The following is a 16,988-nucleotide window of genomic DNA, read 5'->3' on the forward strand; positions in this document are numbered from 1 at the left end:
AACAAAATACTGGCGTTTCCTGACCATTTGGTGGGAAGACTCCCATGTTTGATTTTACACGGTTCATCGCTGTTTAATATGTTTTACTGAATTGGGATGAGCAGAAAAAGTGGGCAGCTCTTGAAGTCGTGGCTCAAGAGATCACACAGTTGCCCTGAAGATGCTTGTCCCTGTCTCTGCACAAGGCTGGGAAGGGTACTGAACTGCACAGATGGAGATAGAGGTTTTCAGTGCAAAGAGAGGAGACTATTATCTGAACAGAAGTATAGGTAAACTTCTGGCGATAAAGGAGCATTAGGTTACATGATGCCAGTTGTTGTTACTTTCAGGAGAACCTGTTTTTATTATACTACACAATACTGAAGAGTTTGCAACTTGCTTGGATAAAAATTTTCTTAAATTTGAGGCTAATCTTTTGATTAACTGCCATTGTAGTCTTTCCAGTGTATTTAACTGTCAAGTTTTGGTGCTGGCTGCAATTTGGGTTGTTATCCCAGTGAGGCTTAATGTTCATGGATCTGTTGATGAAGGTGAGAACACTTAAGCGTTCAAAGGGCCTTGAATGCACGCCCCTTGCCAGCCCCACCATCTCGTCTGGTGTCCCATCTTGCTGCCATCAGCGTGTGCATTATTCCACAGTTTTCAAGGTATGGTTTTGATGGCTTGCGATACGCCCACTATTTTGAAGTACTTGCTTCAGAGCAAGAGGTTTCATGGGTGTTGGTCAACTGCGGAAGGGTTCTTGCCAAGAGCTGCTGAAACTATTACTAGATGTAAGTGCAGAAATCCTCAAGAAGTAGTGAGATTCCTTGACTCTGGAAGAGGGAGAGGTGCTGATGTTGACCTTTGGGGAGTGTTACGAAAATTTGCAACTGGCTTTTGCTGCCTGAGGAGAGAGGCTAGGTAGCAAGATACAGAATTACAAGGGTAAATATTTATTCATGCACATGAGGAGTACTGGCCAAATTGGGGCACCCCAAATACGGTTTTACACAAGGTTCTTGTAGCCTTCAAACATTCAGATACAACACGATTTGACTGGTCACCAACACCCACACTGCTGATTACTAATCACAATAAAACACTGCAAAGCACCTGTATTTCTGCAGAGCGGTCTTGCTGCTTGTCTATTGATCCAGATGTCCTTGGAGTTCATATCCCTGTAGTTACTTAACTATGATGCAAGATGACATTGGAAGGGTGTCAAAGAGGTGGTAGAGGGGCTAGGATGCTGGCATTGTTTTGGTTGTCTGGGTGTTACCTTTTATCCTTTATGAACAGCTGTAAGCTTCCAAGAAATGAAGTTATTTACAGGGCCGAGCTGTCCTTTAGTTTCTTTTGCTTAAGCATGAACAACACCAAAGCCTCCAGTAAAATTCCACTACCTCGCTACATTGCAGTGCATGATGTGAACTAATAGCTATTGGCAAAGTTAATACACTTTCATACTATGAAGACTGATTGATAGAATAGTTAGGGAAGGAAACTTTCATAACAAGAGCCTTGTGGTAAGAGTGCACCCAGTTATGGAAATTTAGGCGATGTCAAGTAGTAGCTGCAAGGCTTGTCAGCTTTGTGAAAGCTTAGTCCTGTCTATCAAGCAGCTTGGACTTTGAAGCTGTAGACTGTGAGCAACATGTACTTAAAGGATTTTCATTTCTTAGGCTTATAAAAATTTAACTACTGACATTTCTTATGCCAAGACAGAATTTCAAAAGTGGCTGAATGCAAAGTAGGTGCACGGTGTCCACTTGATCTTGGTGAGATTTGAGAACAGGGTTTCCTGCTTCAGAGCCCAACCCTGAAGAGGCAGGGGTGCCTTGGCCTGTTGTGCTTGCTCCATGAGACTCCCAGGGGAATGGTGAATGCATCAGCAGCTGAGACCTGGGAAGAGGTACCTGGGGAGCTCAGTGCCTACCCCAGGGGCAGCAGAACAGGGCTGGCTTCCCCGGGTACTCTGACGCCAGAGAAGGCAGTGGCCCTGGGGTGGCAATGCTGACCTTAAGCAACGCCATGCTTCATGCACAGAGTGACCTCTCTGTGGTTTAGGGCTGCTACGAGAAAGAGACCAGTTGCTTGGAAGGCTGAAAATTTCCACATGCCTAGCGCTTGCAGGTACAAGGACCAACGTGCAGGCTTTTGATAACGTAAGGCTAGGCAGTATTTAAACACCTGTAGCCTTCTTCAGGTGTGTGCTGCACATGAATTCGGACAAGACTGCTGCTGTCTGCCAGTCGTATTTCACCTTAGTCCCTGAATTTACACGACAGGAAACTTAGTATTTGTGTTTGAGAAAATACTTTATTAACACTCGCTGATTTTAGTAATGCATTTGTGCTTGGTAAGGCCAAGTACTTAGGTGAAATAGCAATAAGCATAGTATATGACACTTGCAGTCTTGAAGTGTGCAGGTTCTCCTTCAGGTGTAACTCCTGAAGTTACAGGTAAGAAGATATGAGCAAAAGTCAAATAAATATGTCCAGTATCTTTTTATTTGTTGCCGTCTGGATTCAGCACCTTTATTATATTTTGCAAAACCATTTTTCTTTCTTCACGCTTCTTACCCCAGTGCCCCCAAAACTTGATTTTGTCATTTCTCAATGCAAGTGCCATGCTTCTGTCACCTAAATGTTCTTCTAACAGCTTTTGTTAGTGTACCTTAGGTTTCTGCTTAAAAACTTCACGAGACAGAGCAATGTATTTCAGTTCTCATCAGCAGAAAGAATGGCAGGGGGACAGAGTGATTTATATTACTTGTAGTTATGTGAGTTTTGTAGCACAGGGAATTCAGTCCAGTGATTGGAATTGTCCAGGTCACAGAACTACAGGGTGCTGAGGCTGGAGGACACCTTTGGACATCTCCCAGTCACATCCCCTGCTCCAGCAGGGTCAGCCGCTGCAGGTTGCCCAACACCATGGGTTTGAATATTTTCAGTATGTGGAGTAGGTTTCTCTGCAAGAAACCTCAAAACAGGTTTTTCTTCCTCAGTGAATGGCTGATTTTTACCATGTTCTGTTAAAAAACCCTCACGTGACTACACTTGTTTAAGTAAATAGTTTTTAGTCAAAATGTGACTTTGCAGACTTGTAAAAAATATTTGATTGCAATTTTTGGATGGAAGGAATAGTTAGTAATCCAAATACTAAAATAAACCACAGATTAGTCTAAAATTGTTTTCTAGCAGTCAGATCAGAAAAAGTTTAGGCCACATAATTGCCTAAATATTTCCATACTGTGTTTTCAAAATTAGTGCAAATAAAGTAACTTTTCAGGGAAGTAGCTTTTGGATCACTGTACAAAAATTAAGTATGATTCTTCTAGGGAAGTGTTACTCATCTTTTTGAAGAAATAAGCCTTTTTATTCATTGCAGCGGGGGCTTAACTGAGTTTATTCCCATCAGATACGTTAGTGAACGCTCCAGATGTGCAGAAAGCAGATACTCCCCAGATGTAATAAGTTATCTTTGCTTTTTGACTGATGGACGGTCGAGGGAGGTGATTGTCCCAGCCTGCACCGCACTGGTGCGGCCCCATCTCGAGTACTCGAATTTTGGTTGCCTCAATATAAGGGCATTAAATGGTTGAACTCGATGATCATAAGGGTCTTTTTCAACGTAAATGGTTCTATGAGTTTAAGAAACTACTAGAGGAGTGTGTTCAGAGGAGGGTGACCAAGATGGTGAAAGGCCTCGAGGGCAGGACTTGTGAGGACTGGCCAAGGTCACATGGTTTGTTCAGCATGGACTCGAGAAGCCTGAGGGGTGACCTCGTCCCTGTCCACAGCTTCCCCAAGGGAGGCAGTGGAGAGAGAGGTGCTGATCTCCTCTCTGGTGACCAGCGATAGGACACCAGGTAATGGAGCGAAGCTGTGCCAGAGGAAGTGCAGGTTGGACATGAGGAAAAGGCTCTTCACTGAGAGGGTGGTCTGTCACTGGAACAGGCTCCCCAGGGAAGCGGTCACGGCCCCACGCCTGTCAGAGGTCAAGGAGCACGTGGTGACACTCCTACTCATATGGTTAAGTTTCAGGTAACCCTGCGAGGAGCAAGGAGTTGGGCTTGATGATCCTTATGGGTCCCTTCCAACTCAATATATTCTATGATTCTACAATTGGAAGTTGGTTGGCCACTGATTGAGTGGCAGGTAATGTCCAGCAGCAGGACAGGGTCAAGTTGGCCACTGTCAGTGGGTCTGTAGGCTTTACAACTGGAAGACCAGCTGCAGCATACAGGCTCTGTGATGCCTGGTGGTGCACAGGTCGCTGGGGAGGGAGGGAAGGAGAGCACCAGCATTTCTAGAAAAACAAAATTCAAGCAGTCTGTTGCTCAAGTCAGAAGGTTACGTTTGTGGTGATTCATCGCAAGTCTCCTGTCTTGGTGTGTCGCCATATGTGTGACTAATGGAGGAACTTGACAAAGCTCGTGTCGGCTTCTGCAGTGGAATGTGAATATGACTAATCTAATATTGTAGAAATAAGTATCTGAGAGCAGTGATGGGTCTTTGCAAAGGACTCCTATTTGTGTAGTTATTTGGTTCTCTTGAATACCCTGTGGTTCATCAGCTTTTCAGAAGCTTATGTTTGCTTTTTTGTTTTATCTGCTGTTTTTTCCCCCCATATGGCGCAAAGTGTGCAGGTTATTGGGGACAGCCTGCTGAAGATCTGTCTCTTGAGGTCCTGGTATTTGAGCTACGGGCATGGAACAAAAATAGTGTAGGCACTTCTGAAATGTTCTTGAATTGGGTCGTGCTCCTGGGAGGTAGAAATACCTGCTGTACTGTGCTTTATATGCAATACAATATGTGGTTTATTTGCAATTATCTTTGCTTAGACTAAGAAAATGCTCATAAGCTTGGTTACCCTGGTGCTTAAACCTGTAGGGGGTGCAGCATATTCTTGCTGACTTTTTCTTCTTAGATCTGCTACTAACTTTATTCTAGTTCTGCAGCTTTATTTCTCTCTGTCTGATTGTTTCTTCCCTGCAACAAACTGAATCCCTGATACTAAGCCTCTGTCCTTTCAGACCAAGTAATTTAACTTCTGGTTTAGTTGGACCAACCCATACTAAAAGCTGAGCGAGCACAGTTGTAAAAGCAAGTGCTTTGGAGACATACGAAGGTTTGCCATGAACACCCAGTCTTTGTGCCAGCAGTTAAGTTATTGTAATGAGTTTTATAATATTTTCTGCTACCGTTATTGAGATAAGGTAATGTGTTTGAAGAGCCTGATGTCGTGCTGCATGCTTGGAAAACAGAACTGTGGTTGCAGAATATTGAATAATTCCAGACAATATAGAATGATTTTTTTCTTTCATTAAGTCGCAGATTTGTTTATTGCGCTGTCTTATGTTCAGTTGGATGTTAGCAGTCTCATCCTAAATTAGTTTTTCCTGAAGACCATGTGCGAAAACAATCCCTTAAAACAGCATTGTCCCAGAATGCACACTCTTTTTAACATTGGCTTCCTCCTCTTGAGGGAAACCGCTGCAGCTGGAACCATTCAGAGTTCTTGGACTAAGTTTCATGGTGGTTGTGGGAGACTCTTCACATAGCCTCTTTTTGCTCCAGGTAAAACTTCAGCTGAACCAAAGCATGAGTGCTTGCTTTTTCTCTCTTCCTCTACTTCTGAAAGGAAATAGCCCTCTAGAAGTATACCCACCAGTGTAGCATTCATTGACTTGAGACAGATTGTGTTGACAGATGGTGGTGGTCTATTCCTCTGGTTGCTACTCCAGTTGAGTGTTTTGAGGAGCATGCCCCTTGAACAGTTCCTTCTGCCTGCCTTAGAGTTAGACTAGCAAATATGTGATCAGGTCCTGTCTTAGGCATTCTTCCCTGAAGCACTGTAGCCTGAGGGATGTATGTACTTGAGAAAACAAATCAACCAAAATTCAAGTTTGAAGAACAACTACGCAAATACTTGTTTAAATTTCTTTTGAGTATTTTGACCTTTTTTGCCAGTTAATGGGGAGGTTTCTTTGTGTAGTCTAAACAAAGAGGTAACTGAGATTTGGGTCTTAGCAAATTCTCATTTTACTGACGTGTTTGATTGTACTGCAAGATGATGTAGGCTTCAGGTAAACAACCTGCAAATATTTCGCATTCTGTGAAACCATTTTTCATGAACTGAGTATCTAAAAGAGGTTTTGGTCTCCACCTGGAGTGAAGAACGCCAAGTAAAATATGTTCTTGCTTTCTATCCAAGATTGGTACCTAATCACTTTATCCAGGGGGGTTCTAAACGCACTTTTCTCATGCACCACAATAAAGCCATGAATTGCCTGTTTCTGTGAAGGGGCCTGTTGCAGACCAGGCCGTACTACCCCCTACTTGGCTGTGGGCAAGGTGGTACTCGGGTCAAATGTTACAGAATGGGAATTGCTACTTTCACTTCAGATTTCAGTTTCCACTGTAGCAGTTCAGTTGGCCAGAATGAAGACTAGCTTGAAGGATGTTTTCAGGAAACTGCAAGCTTGCCTTTGATTATTTTATTCCAGTTGTCATTCCTTGCTTCCATATTAAAAAAAAATAAAACTGTACCTTAGCCTCATTTCTTCTCTGGAAAAAGAAAAATGGCATTGATGAGTGCAGTTATCTGAGAAGAAAGAGAGCTTTCAGTTTTGACCTCAGTTGCGATGAAAGATGCTACCAGGTATTCGAGCATCTGTCTTCCCGGTTGCAGACTTGTGACTTGTCCTTGTCTTAACTTGGCCTGTCATGTAAGCAGAAGGAACATTCTGCTTGTGGTTTGATTTTTGATGTTTGAGTTTTATTCCTGTTTCAGGCTTTGCAGCAGCCAGTTCTAATTCCTCTTCTGTAGCTACGTTCTTAGAGGAAAAGCCAGACACGTCAATGTTTTATGTGTGCGTCTTCTGAATTAAGGTAGCTCTGTCTGGAAATAAGCTTTGCTCTGGCTTGCTTGATACTCAGTAGGTATAAAAAGTCTTCCAGCTTCTCTGGGGCTGGAGCAATATATTTTGATGTCGTTTTCTTGAATAGTTAGTAGCTACTTCCATGTCTCTTTCCATGCTTCAGTGAAAGTAGGAATGTTGAACTATCAGAAATATCCCAAGCAGTTGTTTTAGCTGTACGTTTACCTTGCAGGCCTCTGCTGCTGAGATCACACTACCATATTCATGCTATGAAACCAGTTTGTATCATGAATTTATTGAATGAGTGTGTTTTGCAGTTGGCTGGGTAAGCTGCAGTAGCTCTATCAGCTGACCTAATACAGCAAGAGAGAATATTTTTTCCTAAGGGCTGACAGTGAAACTTGCTCTACCTTGGGTGGAGAAACCACAGTGGTGACAGCTGCATTTAGCTGTCTTCTAGGAAGTTGAAGAGACAGCTTAAGATCATCTGTGCTAATAACCACCTTCATAATCTTAACCGTTGTTGGAGGAAAAGAGAAGTCTTATAAACCCATGAAAATTATTTTGTAATGCCAAGTTGTTAAATCCATTACCCAGTCATACAAATTTCATACTGGCTTTTGTGCTCCAAGGCTCTTCTTCACACTTGAGTCTTGTGAACTAGAGCTGTGCCCCTGCTCATTTTGTGGCTCAGTGGAAAGAAGGGAGGGAAAGAATATGCCGTGGATAGCACTAAGGAAGCATGCAGTGGTGGTGGCAAGAATAAAGGATTAAATGCATTATACTGACTGTAGGAATATATGTTCTGGCCCTCCAGATCCTTTCTATAGAGACAGTTTTTATGCTGTTCATCCCCCCCCCCTCCTTGATGTGTATGTAGTGGTCTGGACAAATAGAGAGGAATGTCTGCAGTTCTGACTCAAAATACACTTCTCGGCTGATGGAGGAAGCAGAAAATGTACTTCAATATAGATCAAAGACATTTATGACTGTAAGAAGTGTTGGTTTTGAGTAACAAAACCCAGTGTTCTTACATTTGCTTTCATCTTTTACAGGCAATGGTGATGACTTTAGCTTAGAAGATGCATTAGGTAACTATTACACTCTTGCAAATTTTGGGAGGTGGGTGGGAAAATAGTGGCTGCTCTTTTTACTTGTTTGTTTCCAAGTATCACTGCATGATAAGCATGATGCCTTCCCTACATATGATTTATTTAAACTTCAGTGGAACAATTCAGCCATGCGTATGTCAAAATGTTAACCGCATACAACTGAAATTTGTCTTTAGGAACACTCAGGGATTCCTCCTAAGGGGAAAATGTTGTGCTATATCGACTTGATCTTATGCTTTTCATTGTATAGACCTAGGCTTAGGTTTGTCCGTCATGTGTCTTCTGAACAGTGTATTAAATAGTGTTTAAACTTTTTTTTTTCCCTAACTATCCCTTACAGAAACTACAAAGAAGCCTCCACCACCTCAGACGCCATCACCATCAGATCACGGTGAGATCTGATTGGCTTGTAATGCCTTCTACTCTGAAGTCAAGTGTAGTTGTACATACTAATTTGAGAGCCTGAATTTTTCAATTTAGTGGCACAAAATTGTTATATTTCTACAAAATAAAGCAGTTCCCTAATAGCCAAAGGATTTCTGCCTTTTAGAGTCTTCTGCTACTGCTTTCAGCAATTTACTTTGTGATTTCATAAGCTTAAAGACGCTGTGAGAATCCCTTCTGTTGGCTTTTGATCTGCACATTTTGAGCTTGCTCACCTTGAGGTGGCCTTTGGTATATACCGTGATGACCAAAAGCAGGATGTAGTTTGGCAGATAACGCCTAGTAACTCTGTGGTGCTCTTCCATGGGCTGCTGTTGAATGAGCATGCCATTATATTCTTGGTGAAAACATTGTGAGGTGCATTTTGGGTACAGATAGTCTAAAACAAGTGCATTTTTTGCATTACATTTAAAACTTTCCTCCTTTCTTTGTAGATAGGACCCTTAAACCTGCTGTTCAACCTGGTAAGTATCATGTTTTCCTGGATACGGCTCATTGGTACATGGTGCAATATCTATCCATCCTTTATTATCCAAATGTAATAAAGGCACTGGGTTGATTAAGGTAACAGACTGCAGATTAAAATAATTGCAGTCTAGTTATGTATCTTTACCTTCATTTTTAAGGGTGTGTGGATCACCAAAACTGTATATGTTTCACGTATTCCTTAGCCAAGTCCTACTTGTTTCATTGCTGTGTCTTCACTAGATGGCACTAACTCCATACACTTACGTATGGAAGTAGATTTTAAATCTGAAGAAATCTCTTCCTTTCCAGGAAGTAATTCTAGTAGCACAAGGAAACAATATGTTTGAAATAGTGTGAGGGAAGGTACTCTTTCTGACATGCTTCAGCTCTCCAGTGTGGGCAGTGGTAGAAATTGCAGTATTGTGTTCACTCACTCAGCAAAAGGTGCATCCAGGTAGGCACATAATGCACAGTAGCTGTTCAAGTAGCATCACTAAACCTGTTGCAGTACAGACAGCTTTCCCACCACAGGGCATATGGGTGTAGAACAGCAGCACTGTTTGCTGCTCTGCGTGATTTAGCCCTTTGAAGTTTCGTCTCTCTTAAAGCAGCGTGTTTCCAGCTGCTGACATTTTTGAAGACAGAGTTGGCTAATTGAGAAACAGTTGGCTGAATAAATCAGATGGTTCAGGTAGGTGAAGAGACAGGATCCTTTATAGGATGGCAAGCCTGAGTTGGGGACTTAGAACTGTGCTCTTGAGGTACCTGCCTCTTTACTTCGAGTATACAGACAGCCTAAGGAGGCCTGACTTGTGCTACAGCTGGGAGGAGGCAAGACCACGCAACATCAAGAAGTAGCATACAGAAGAAATGGGCAGCTAGATGGGTTCAGCTGTTGGTGAAAACAGTTTTAGAAAACCACTGCTGGTGTGTTAATTTGATGTGGGCAACAAAGACTGTGACTGAACAGTACAGAGATAATTAGTAAGATCTCTTACTGTCCCATTTTGTGGCACGATAAATGAAGTGTCATTGTGGGGCCCATATTTCTGGTTCTTTTGTGTGCATGTTGTCTTTTTCTTTTTTTTTAAGTGAGGTACCAACCTTTATTATTGGTTAAAATATGATAGTTTTAAAAGAGGAAAGAGCCAAGTAATCTGTACCTGGTAGAAAAAAAAATTGAAGAAGTCCAGCATTTGAAATCAGATGTACAAACTAAAATGCTGCATAACGCTTAACTGAGCATTAACTGAGCAAGAGGAATTCACTTACAGCAAGAGTCTGACATACAGGCAGAAACAGTAGCAGAAACACTGTTAATCACATTAAAATACAGTGTTTAACCTAAAATAACCAAATAGAGCATTAGCTAATGAAACAAAAGGAGAATGACATGGGAAAGATTTGATACCATGTTTTAGGTCAGATAGTCTTTCAGGGTCACTATGTCTTCTGCTTTTGGTCTCTTCACACTAGTAACTTTGCTTACTTTAGTCTAACTCTTCGTCTACAGATGTCCCCAAGCCAGGTCCGCCTACAAATCCTAGAGATACTGGTAAGATTGACCTAACAGGAATTTCTGAACAGTAGGAAAGTATTTGTTAATCTTTCCTAGTCCCTTTTAAAGTTGCTGTATTGTAGTCTGCTTTTGATAGCTTAACCTTTTTCTTCTTTCTTCTAAATCTCTTGTGTGTAGATAACCCCAAGCCGGGCCCACCTGCACATCCTGGAGACACTGGTAAGGCTTTGAGCACAAACTCCTGAATCCTGACATGATTTTACTATCTCATTTAAACTTCTAGTAATTACTCTTGTTAATTGGCTGCTATGTATGTCAGTTGTCACACTGGATAAACACTGAGGAGTGAGGAAAAATGGTCTTGCAAATAAGCTTTGTTTGCAGCAGTCTTGAAATTCCATACCAAACCTGTTGAGTAACTTTCCTTTCCCTTGAAACGGGGATGGTGTGGGGAGGAGGAAGGATGGAACAGTGTGTGTGCTTGGGGCAATGCTATTCTTGGCTGCCTGTGGTGGAACAGCTGTGTATTGGACTGGGTCCTTTCATCTTTACAAACTGAGTCCCTGCTAGTTGTGCTGAAAAGTGAGTAGGAGCTACCTGTGATCTGTATTCTTAAAGCATCTAAGTTAAAGGTAAAGCTCAGAGTTAAAGGGTTATATTTTTTAGTATTGTTTTTTTTTTTTTAAAGGCCCAGTTCAGCAATGCAATTTTTTGTATTTGAAAGGTAGGCTGGAAATACATGACCTCTAAAGCACAATAGGCAGGGAAGGACTTTTCTGTCTTTGCCTAAATCAGAACAGAACCGATCCAGGTAGATGCAGCTGTGATGATGCCATTATCCATGAATGTGGTGGTAAAGAATTTTTACCTGGAATGCGAGCTCTGGTTCTTGTTCCTTCTGCTGCCTGATTTGCAGCAGATACTTGAATTCAGGTCTTGCATGCCTCAGTACAGTGCTTTTGCACCCAAGTAAAACAACCTCTGATGCAGTGCTTTTAGTTTTACTGCCTGAAACAAATTTGCTTTGCCTAAACTAAAGAATCATGTGGCAGGAGAGGGAAGGAGGAGAACTTGGGCCCCATGAGGTAGGGTCCAGTGGAAACAGAGAGGAACTAGTTCAATGTCCTGCAGTACAACGGAGGAGGGAATTATATATGGATCTTCCCATTGTCATGGAAACACTGCAGCCACTGGACCGTGGTATGTTGAACTCTCTTATTTTTTTCCTCTAGCTACTGTGTTGTACAGGTTCAGAAGACAGGTTGTGAGTTAGAAACCCAACTCTGAAGGAACATTCACAGCTGTAGCCTTCAAAAGAAACAGTCCTTTCCCGTCCATGTCCTTCCTCTGCTTTCACAGGATAGTGAGCCTTGGGCTGTTCCAGCTAAGGAGCTCACAGAGCTTCTTGCTCGCTTAGCCTATGGCTTGTGCAGTATGGCCTGCTCTTGGACACTGACTTCTCTCAGTTGTTCAGGAATTCCAGAGGCAGCAGTGCTGCTCTCAAACTGTATAGTGCCGAGCTGAAGGGACTTGAGACTGGGAGGGCTTTTGAAACGTGAACATGTTGTGACTGTGAAGCTGAGCCTAAAACCACCACGAACTGAGCTGTACAATCTAGAGAAAACTTCCACGTCACTATGTGCCTTGAGGTGTCTTTTCACTGAACTTAAAATATATAAGATAATACTATTTTTATTTCCTATAGGCTACTTTGAAGATTCAGAACTACTTGATGGCAATTTACCAAAAGGAGGCAGCGATGGTAGTGACAGCAATGGTAAGATAGTAGGTTGTGCTTCATACTGATCCTGTGGCTACCAGAGCTCCTGATAAACGCTGGCTCACAAGCTGGTTAACATGGTCTGGCTTGTAACACCTATTGTACTGGTATCTGAAACTTCAGAGCATACCTTCCAGTTCAAAAGCAATGTGTTCTGTCTCTGCCAAAACCCCCAGATAATTAAGAGGTAAAACTGTTCCAGAGGTAAAACCTTGGATGATATTTACTGTTATGCTAAGAAAGATGGGTTTTAAAACTGAGATGTGAATGTGGTAATTATTTCAAAATTCACCACAAATATAGTTCTTAAAGTCGTCCAGGTGTTATTTTCAGGTCTTCTGTGACATAGTCTCAGTTTCTTCTAGTTCTTGTGGTCAGGAAGCCCAGGGGTGGGCCAGAAGAGGGTCTGCCTTGTGTTCGCAAAGATTTTATCTGTCCCACAGGATGAACTGATTCTCAGGCTTCCAAGTCATGTAAAGTATATCTACTCTGAGCAGTATAAAACCACTTCATAGCTTACCAAACTCTTTCTGAGTAATCTGCTGTGTCTAATTGTTACAGCGCCACTCAGGTGATCATTGGGGCCAAGCTGCAGTACCGGTCATTATTAGGATGGGGTGGTTGTCCCTGTGTGCATTACTGCAACTCCAGATCAGAGTTACCTTAAGTATCTTGATGTGGGGTTGAGACATGCCGCTGGTTACTGACTTCTTCAGAGAGCTGTCCTAGACAGAGGTTACTGATGCTGATTTTTTTGGAAAGCTTTCACCTGCCAAGGTTCCTTTGGAGCGCTAATTTGACTTGTGTGGTGTTTTCATCTGCACAGGTTCCTGCTTCAGTGGTATGAGTTGCGTAGTGACAATTTAGGATAGTATTTACAGAACTTCTGTCTTGTTTGCTAAGAGAATCACAAAGCTATTTAGTAAATGAGGCTGGGATTTGAGGAAAAGATAGTTGGTTCCATGAAAATACAGCTGAATGCTACTTTGAAATTATATGCTGAGTATTGGGTGGTGGTGGGCAAGTTGATTAAACCAGATTTCATAAGTGCGCTGGGCTCATTTTCCAGAAGTGCTGAGCACCCAGGGCTGAAGTTGACACCACCCTGAGCTGTGTCTTGCAAACAGAATGAGTGCCAGAGCATAGCACTGTGTGCATGTAATAAATGATTTGTAATTTTGCATGATTAATTGACAAAAGGGCGGTCAATTATGACTGTCCTTTAGACACGTAAAATCTAAACCTTTTGTTTATATTTACAGAACGAAAGGGACCAAATCCAGATAGTAAAAAAGAAAATGACGGTAAATATAAAAATTCACATGTATAATGGTGTCTGCATGCCTGAAGCTCGTTTTCTGGGGGTTTCTGTATTGCTAATATTCTGCTAGAATGCCCGCTGCTGGTAGTGGGTTTCAGCTTAAAAACTTTCGTGGAATCTAGAATTCTTACCTTCAAGCTCTGTGCTCATAATTCTTTAAAATCTCTATGTTGCAAATGATTCAAAAATGTTAAGTTCTCAGAGATACTGGTGCAATGGCTGCATGCGTACAACTTAGATGGGTTTATGAAAGCGTGGCTTTTTTAATTAGTAGAACTCAAAGCGGGCATGCTTAAGTTGCTTACCAGTGGGCATTGCTAAGAAATCGTACAATTAGAGGATTCACTTTTCATTATTCACAAAGACACTAAGAGTTGATTACTACAGTTTCTTGTAATAATTCCAGTTTATTGTGTTTTGGAAGTTTTCACAGGATTTACTTTGAGACAATGCAAGTCTGACATTGCTTTCAATTCTGAAAAATGTATGCAAACTTTTTGGTTTTTTTTCTTCCTCCCCCTGCCCCGCCTCCTTCAGTTTCTCAGGGAGAAATAGCTGGAATTGTAAGCGCTGTGCTTGCTACTGTAATTGGAGCAGTATCTAGTTTCATTGCTTACCAGAAGAAGAAACTCTGTTTCAAACAAAGCGGTAAGAATTCTAAATTAGTTTGGTTTTCTAATCTCTAAAAGTGATGCGGGTTTGGTTTTATATGAGGGCTAGAAATTGATCTCATGCATAAGGTAGACTTCATAGCCCAGTGAATTTGTGTTCTCAAGGAGTAATCTGTCTTACCTGTCAATTAAGAGAGGGTGTTTTGAGTAAAGCCTCACCCAAAATTTAGGCTTTCAGAAGCAGATGGATCTAAAACTTTGCTTTTCTTAAAATAAAAGCAGCTCCTGCTAAAGAGTGAGCAGGAGATACTGCGAGAAGGCATTTCTTTAAGGAAAATTGAGTGAAGGTTGAGGTTTAGAGACTATTTTCGTGATGAAAAATACTTTTGTTAGGTCTGATTTTGTAAATCTTGCCTTTGTGTCTTCGCGAGGTGCTTGCCTAGATACTAGTTTTCTGACAGCTGCCCAGATGTTCACCCCCAAATGATTCTTTCTTCTGCAGTCACCTATTGCTTCCTATCTGCTTCCTTTCCACGTAAATGAGCTAGAACTTGGATTAGAGAATTTAGGGAGTTCTGTGTGTGATAGGTGGGGCAGCAGCTTTGTCTTTCTAGTCTTTCTGACTGATTGGTGAAGGGAAATGATAGAGCAGTCATCCAGGTGGGCACTGTTCTTTGGTAATTTGGGAAGTTTGAAAACTGAGTAACATCTGCCATGCGTGTTAAGGTGAACATGCAGCAACACAAAGGCAACTCACGGGAGGTGAGTAGCTGCTTCAGTGCTGTTTCTTCTCTCAAATCATCTCTGTTAACCAGCAACTTCCAACGTAAAAGAGTTTGAATGCTAAATGTGTCTGTTTCCCAGCAGATGAAGAGAATGTGAATATGGAAAGCCATCAGGGAGCGCAATCTGAGCCACCTGGTAAGCAAAGAATCTAGATGGAAGATCAACTTTTTGGTGGGGATCTCATTACCACTTATGCAGACAGTTGTACTCCGTTTCACTTTTGCATTTGCAAAACTGCAAGTCTTTTAACTGCACGTTGGGTTGTCCTTCAAGTGTATATAGCTACATGGGTCTAGTAGAGTGTGGTTATTTGAGTGAGAAATCTGGGAAGCAATATCCCTTGGTATGCAGGGCACTGCCTTCACAGAATCCAGCCTCTGCTTACCTGAGTTTATCCCACAGTTTCAAATGCCTGCTGTCCACATACACTGGTATGTAGTAATGTGCAATTTACAATGTGTACTAACTTAGTGTCCTAATCTTGGGTTGTTTTTCACTTTGTAGTTCAGCGCACACTTCTGGAGAACTGAATTAAAGAAAACATGATGAAGGACAGGTCATTGAAACTGGATAGAGAGCCTGTGTTCTGCCTGAAACAGAAGAAAAAAAAAAGAAACAAAATAAGCATAATGTAAACAGCAGAGTCCGAAGCTGCATGAGAAAACTCTTCTTGTTTGAAACACCTCTGGGAGGGTGACTTAGGCCTGAGTACTTCTGTGTGGTTAGCCCTGTGAAGCATTGTTGCACACCAGTATACGGCCTTAGTGTCAGGAGTGTAGAAGTATGTTGTGCCTTCACATTCTTTCCTTTGCTCCTGTGACAAGCGGGTGTGTCCCAAATGCATTCAGTAAGTTTAACTTTTCCTTACCTCTCCAGAAACAATAAGCAATTCATGTTAAGCCATTGCTTTCAGGAGGTGCAAACGTGTTGTTTTTCAATATCCTGTACGCAGTGAGTGTACCAACCAACCAGCTTGGGCACCTGAAAGCGAATGGCTCATGGTGTGTGGATAATGATGGATCTGGGTGTGGGTGATGCTGGTACAATCTATGTAGCTGCCTGGGTCACCCACTGGGGGAGAGATTCTTGTTCTTGAGCATCCAAGAGACAGAAATCCAGTTTTGTTTTTGCCTTTTTTTTTTTTTTTGGTTGCATCTGTCTGGTACAGATTCAGAATTCCCAAACTAGTGCACACAGACCCTTCATCCTTTATGGCTCTTTCTGCTTAGCAAGTACTGAGCTGGTCAGATGTGGGTAAGTCTGATGTGCAAATCAGGACCGTACTTGGATTTTGTGCATCCGGCAAGGTGGACATTTGGCAGTTGTCAGAACAGTTGTGGATGAAGTATTGGGGAGCTGGGATTAACATTGTCAGGTTTCTGTAACCAAAAACTTACCAGAAAATAATGTGATCTTTTAAGTGCGATAAGCCTTCTGAATTCAAAAGACCGTAACAGTACTGCAAGTACATGGCTGACCAGAACAAGCCAGCCTCACTCCACAAGCATCCTTTGAGCAGCAGAAACAGCATACGTGTGAAGAATTCTTCTGGGCTTGTGGAGGATCGCCATCGGGATGAGCACCTATGATTGCGTCCTCACCTGAGGCACTTGTGAGCTTTGCTGTGGCTCCTGAAAGCCACAGGAAGGTTTCAAGGATCTGTGGAAACATGAAAAACAGCAATTCCTAACAGCTAAAGGACTAAATCTGGAATAACAACTGTCTGGGAGGAACCGTCTGACCAGTTGTGTTGGCTTTTGTTATAACTGTTTCCAATTTTCATGCAGTTTTACAGTGTGTCTTACTAATCTTTTTCAGCCGCCTGGCAAAGTTCTGCAGAAAGGTAACATTTCGTGGAACTTCCCAGAAGTCATTATGAATTTGGATATTAAACATGTAAATATATCTGTGCATTCAAATATGGATGCATGCCAAGGATAATTCATTTAAGAATTTCTTGTACATGTTTCCTAGCTTGCAACAAAGCTTTACACAGATTATAGTATTTTTGTTATGGAATTAATTTGTAAACCTCCTTTTGCCCCGCTTCTGCTTTTAGTATAAAAGTGCTGAAACCTT

The 16,988-nt window shown here is 41.9% G+C and overlaps 1 protein-coding gene across 1 annotated transcript; it reads left to right on the plus strand.

Annotated features, from left to right (window-relative positions):
• Window positions 1-8,320: 8,320 nt before the first annotated feature.
• Window positions 8,321-15,061, plus strand: LOC104506901 (CD99 antigen-like; the record flags this gene model as incomplete). Its single annotated transcript, XM_010148024.1, has 8 exons — window positions 8,321-8,371; window positions 8,859-8,888; window positions 10,406-10,447; window positions 10,589-10,630; window positions 12,117-12,188; window positions 13,454-13,495; window positions 14,050-14,160; window positions 14,988-15,061. Coding segments are annotated over 8 exons (464 nt in total), but the record flags the coding sequence as incomplete, so codon positions are not given.
• Window positions 15,062-16,988: the final 1,927 nt, after the last annotated feature.

Source organism: Eurypyga helias, unplaced genomic scaffold (genome assembly GCF_000690775.1).
Source record: "Eurypyga helias isolate BGI_N326 unplaced genomic scaffold, ASM69077v1 scaffold5533, whole genome shotgun sequence".
Lineage (NCBI taxonomy): Eukaryota > Metazoa > Chordata > Aves > Eurypygiformes > Eurypygidae > Eurypyga > Eurypyga helias.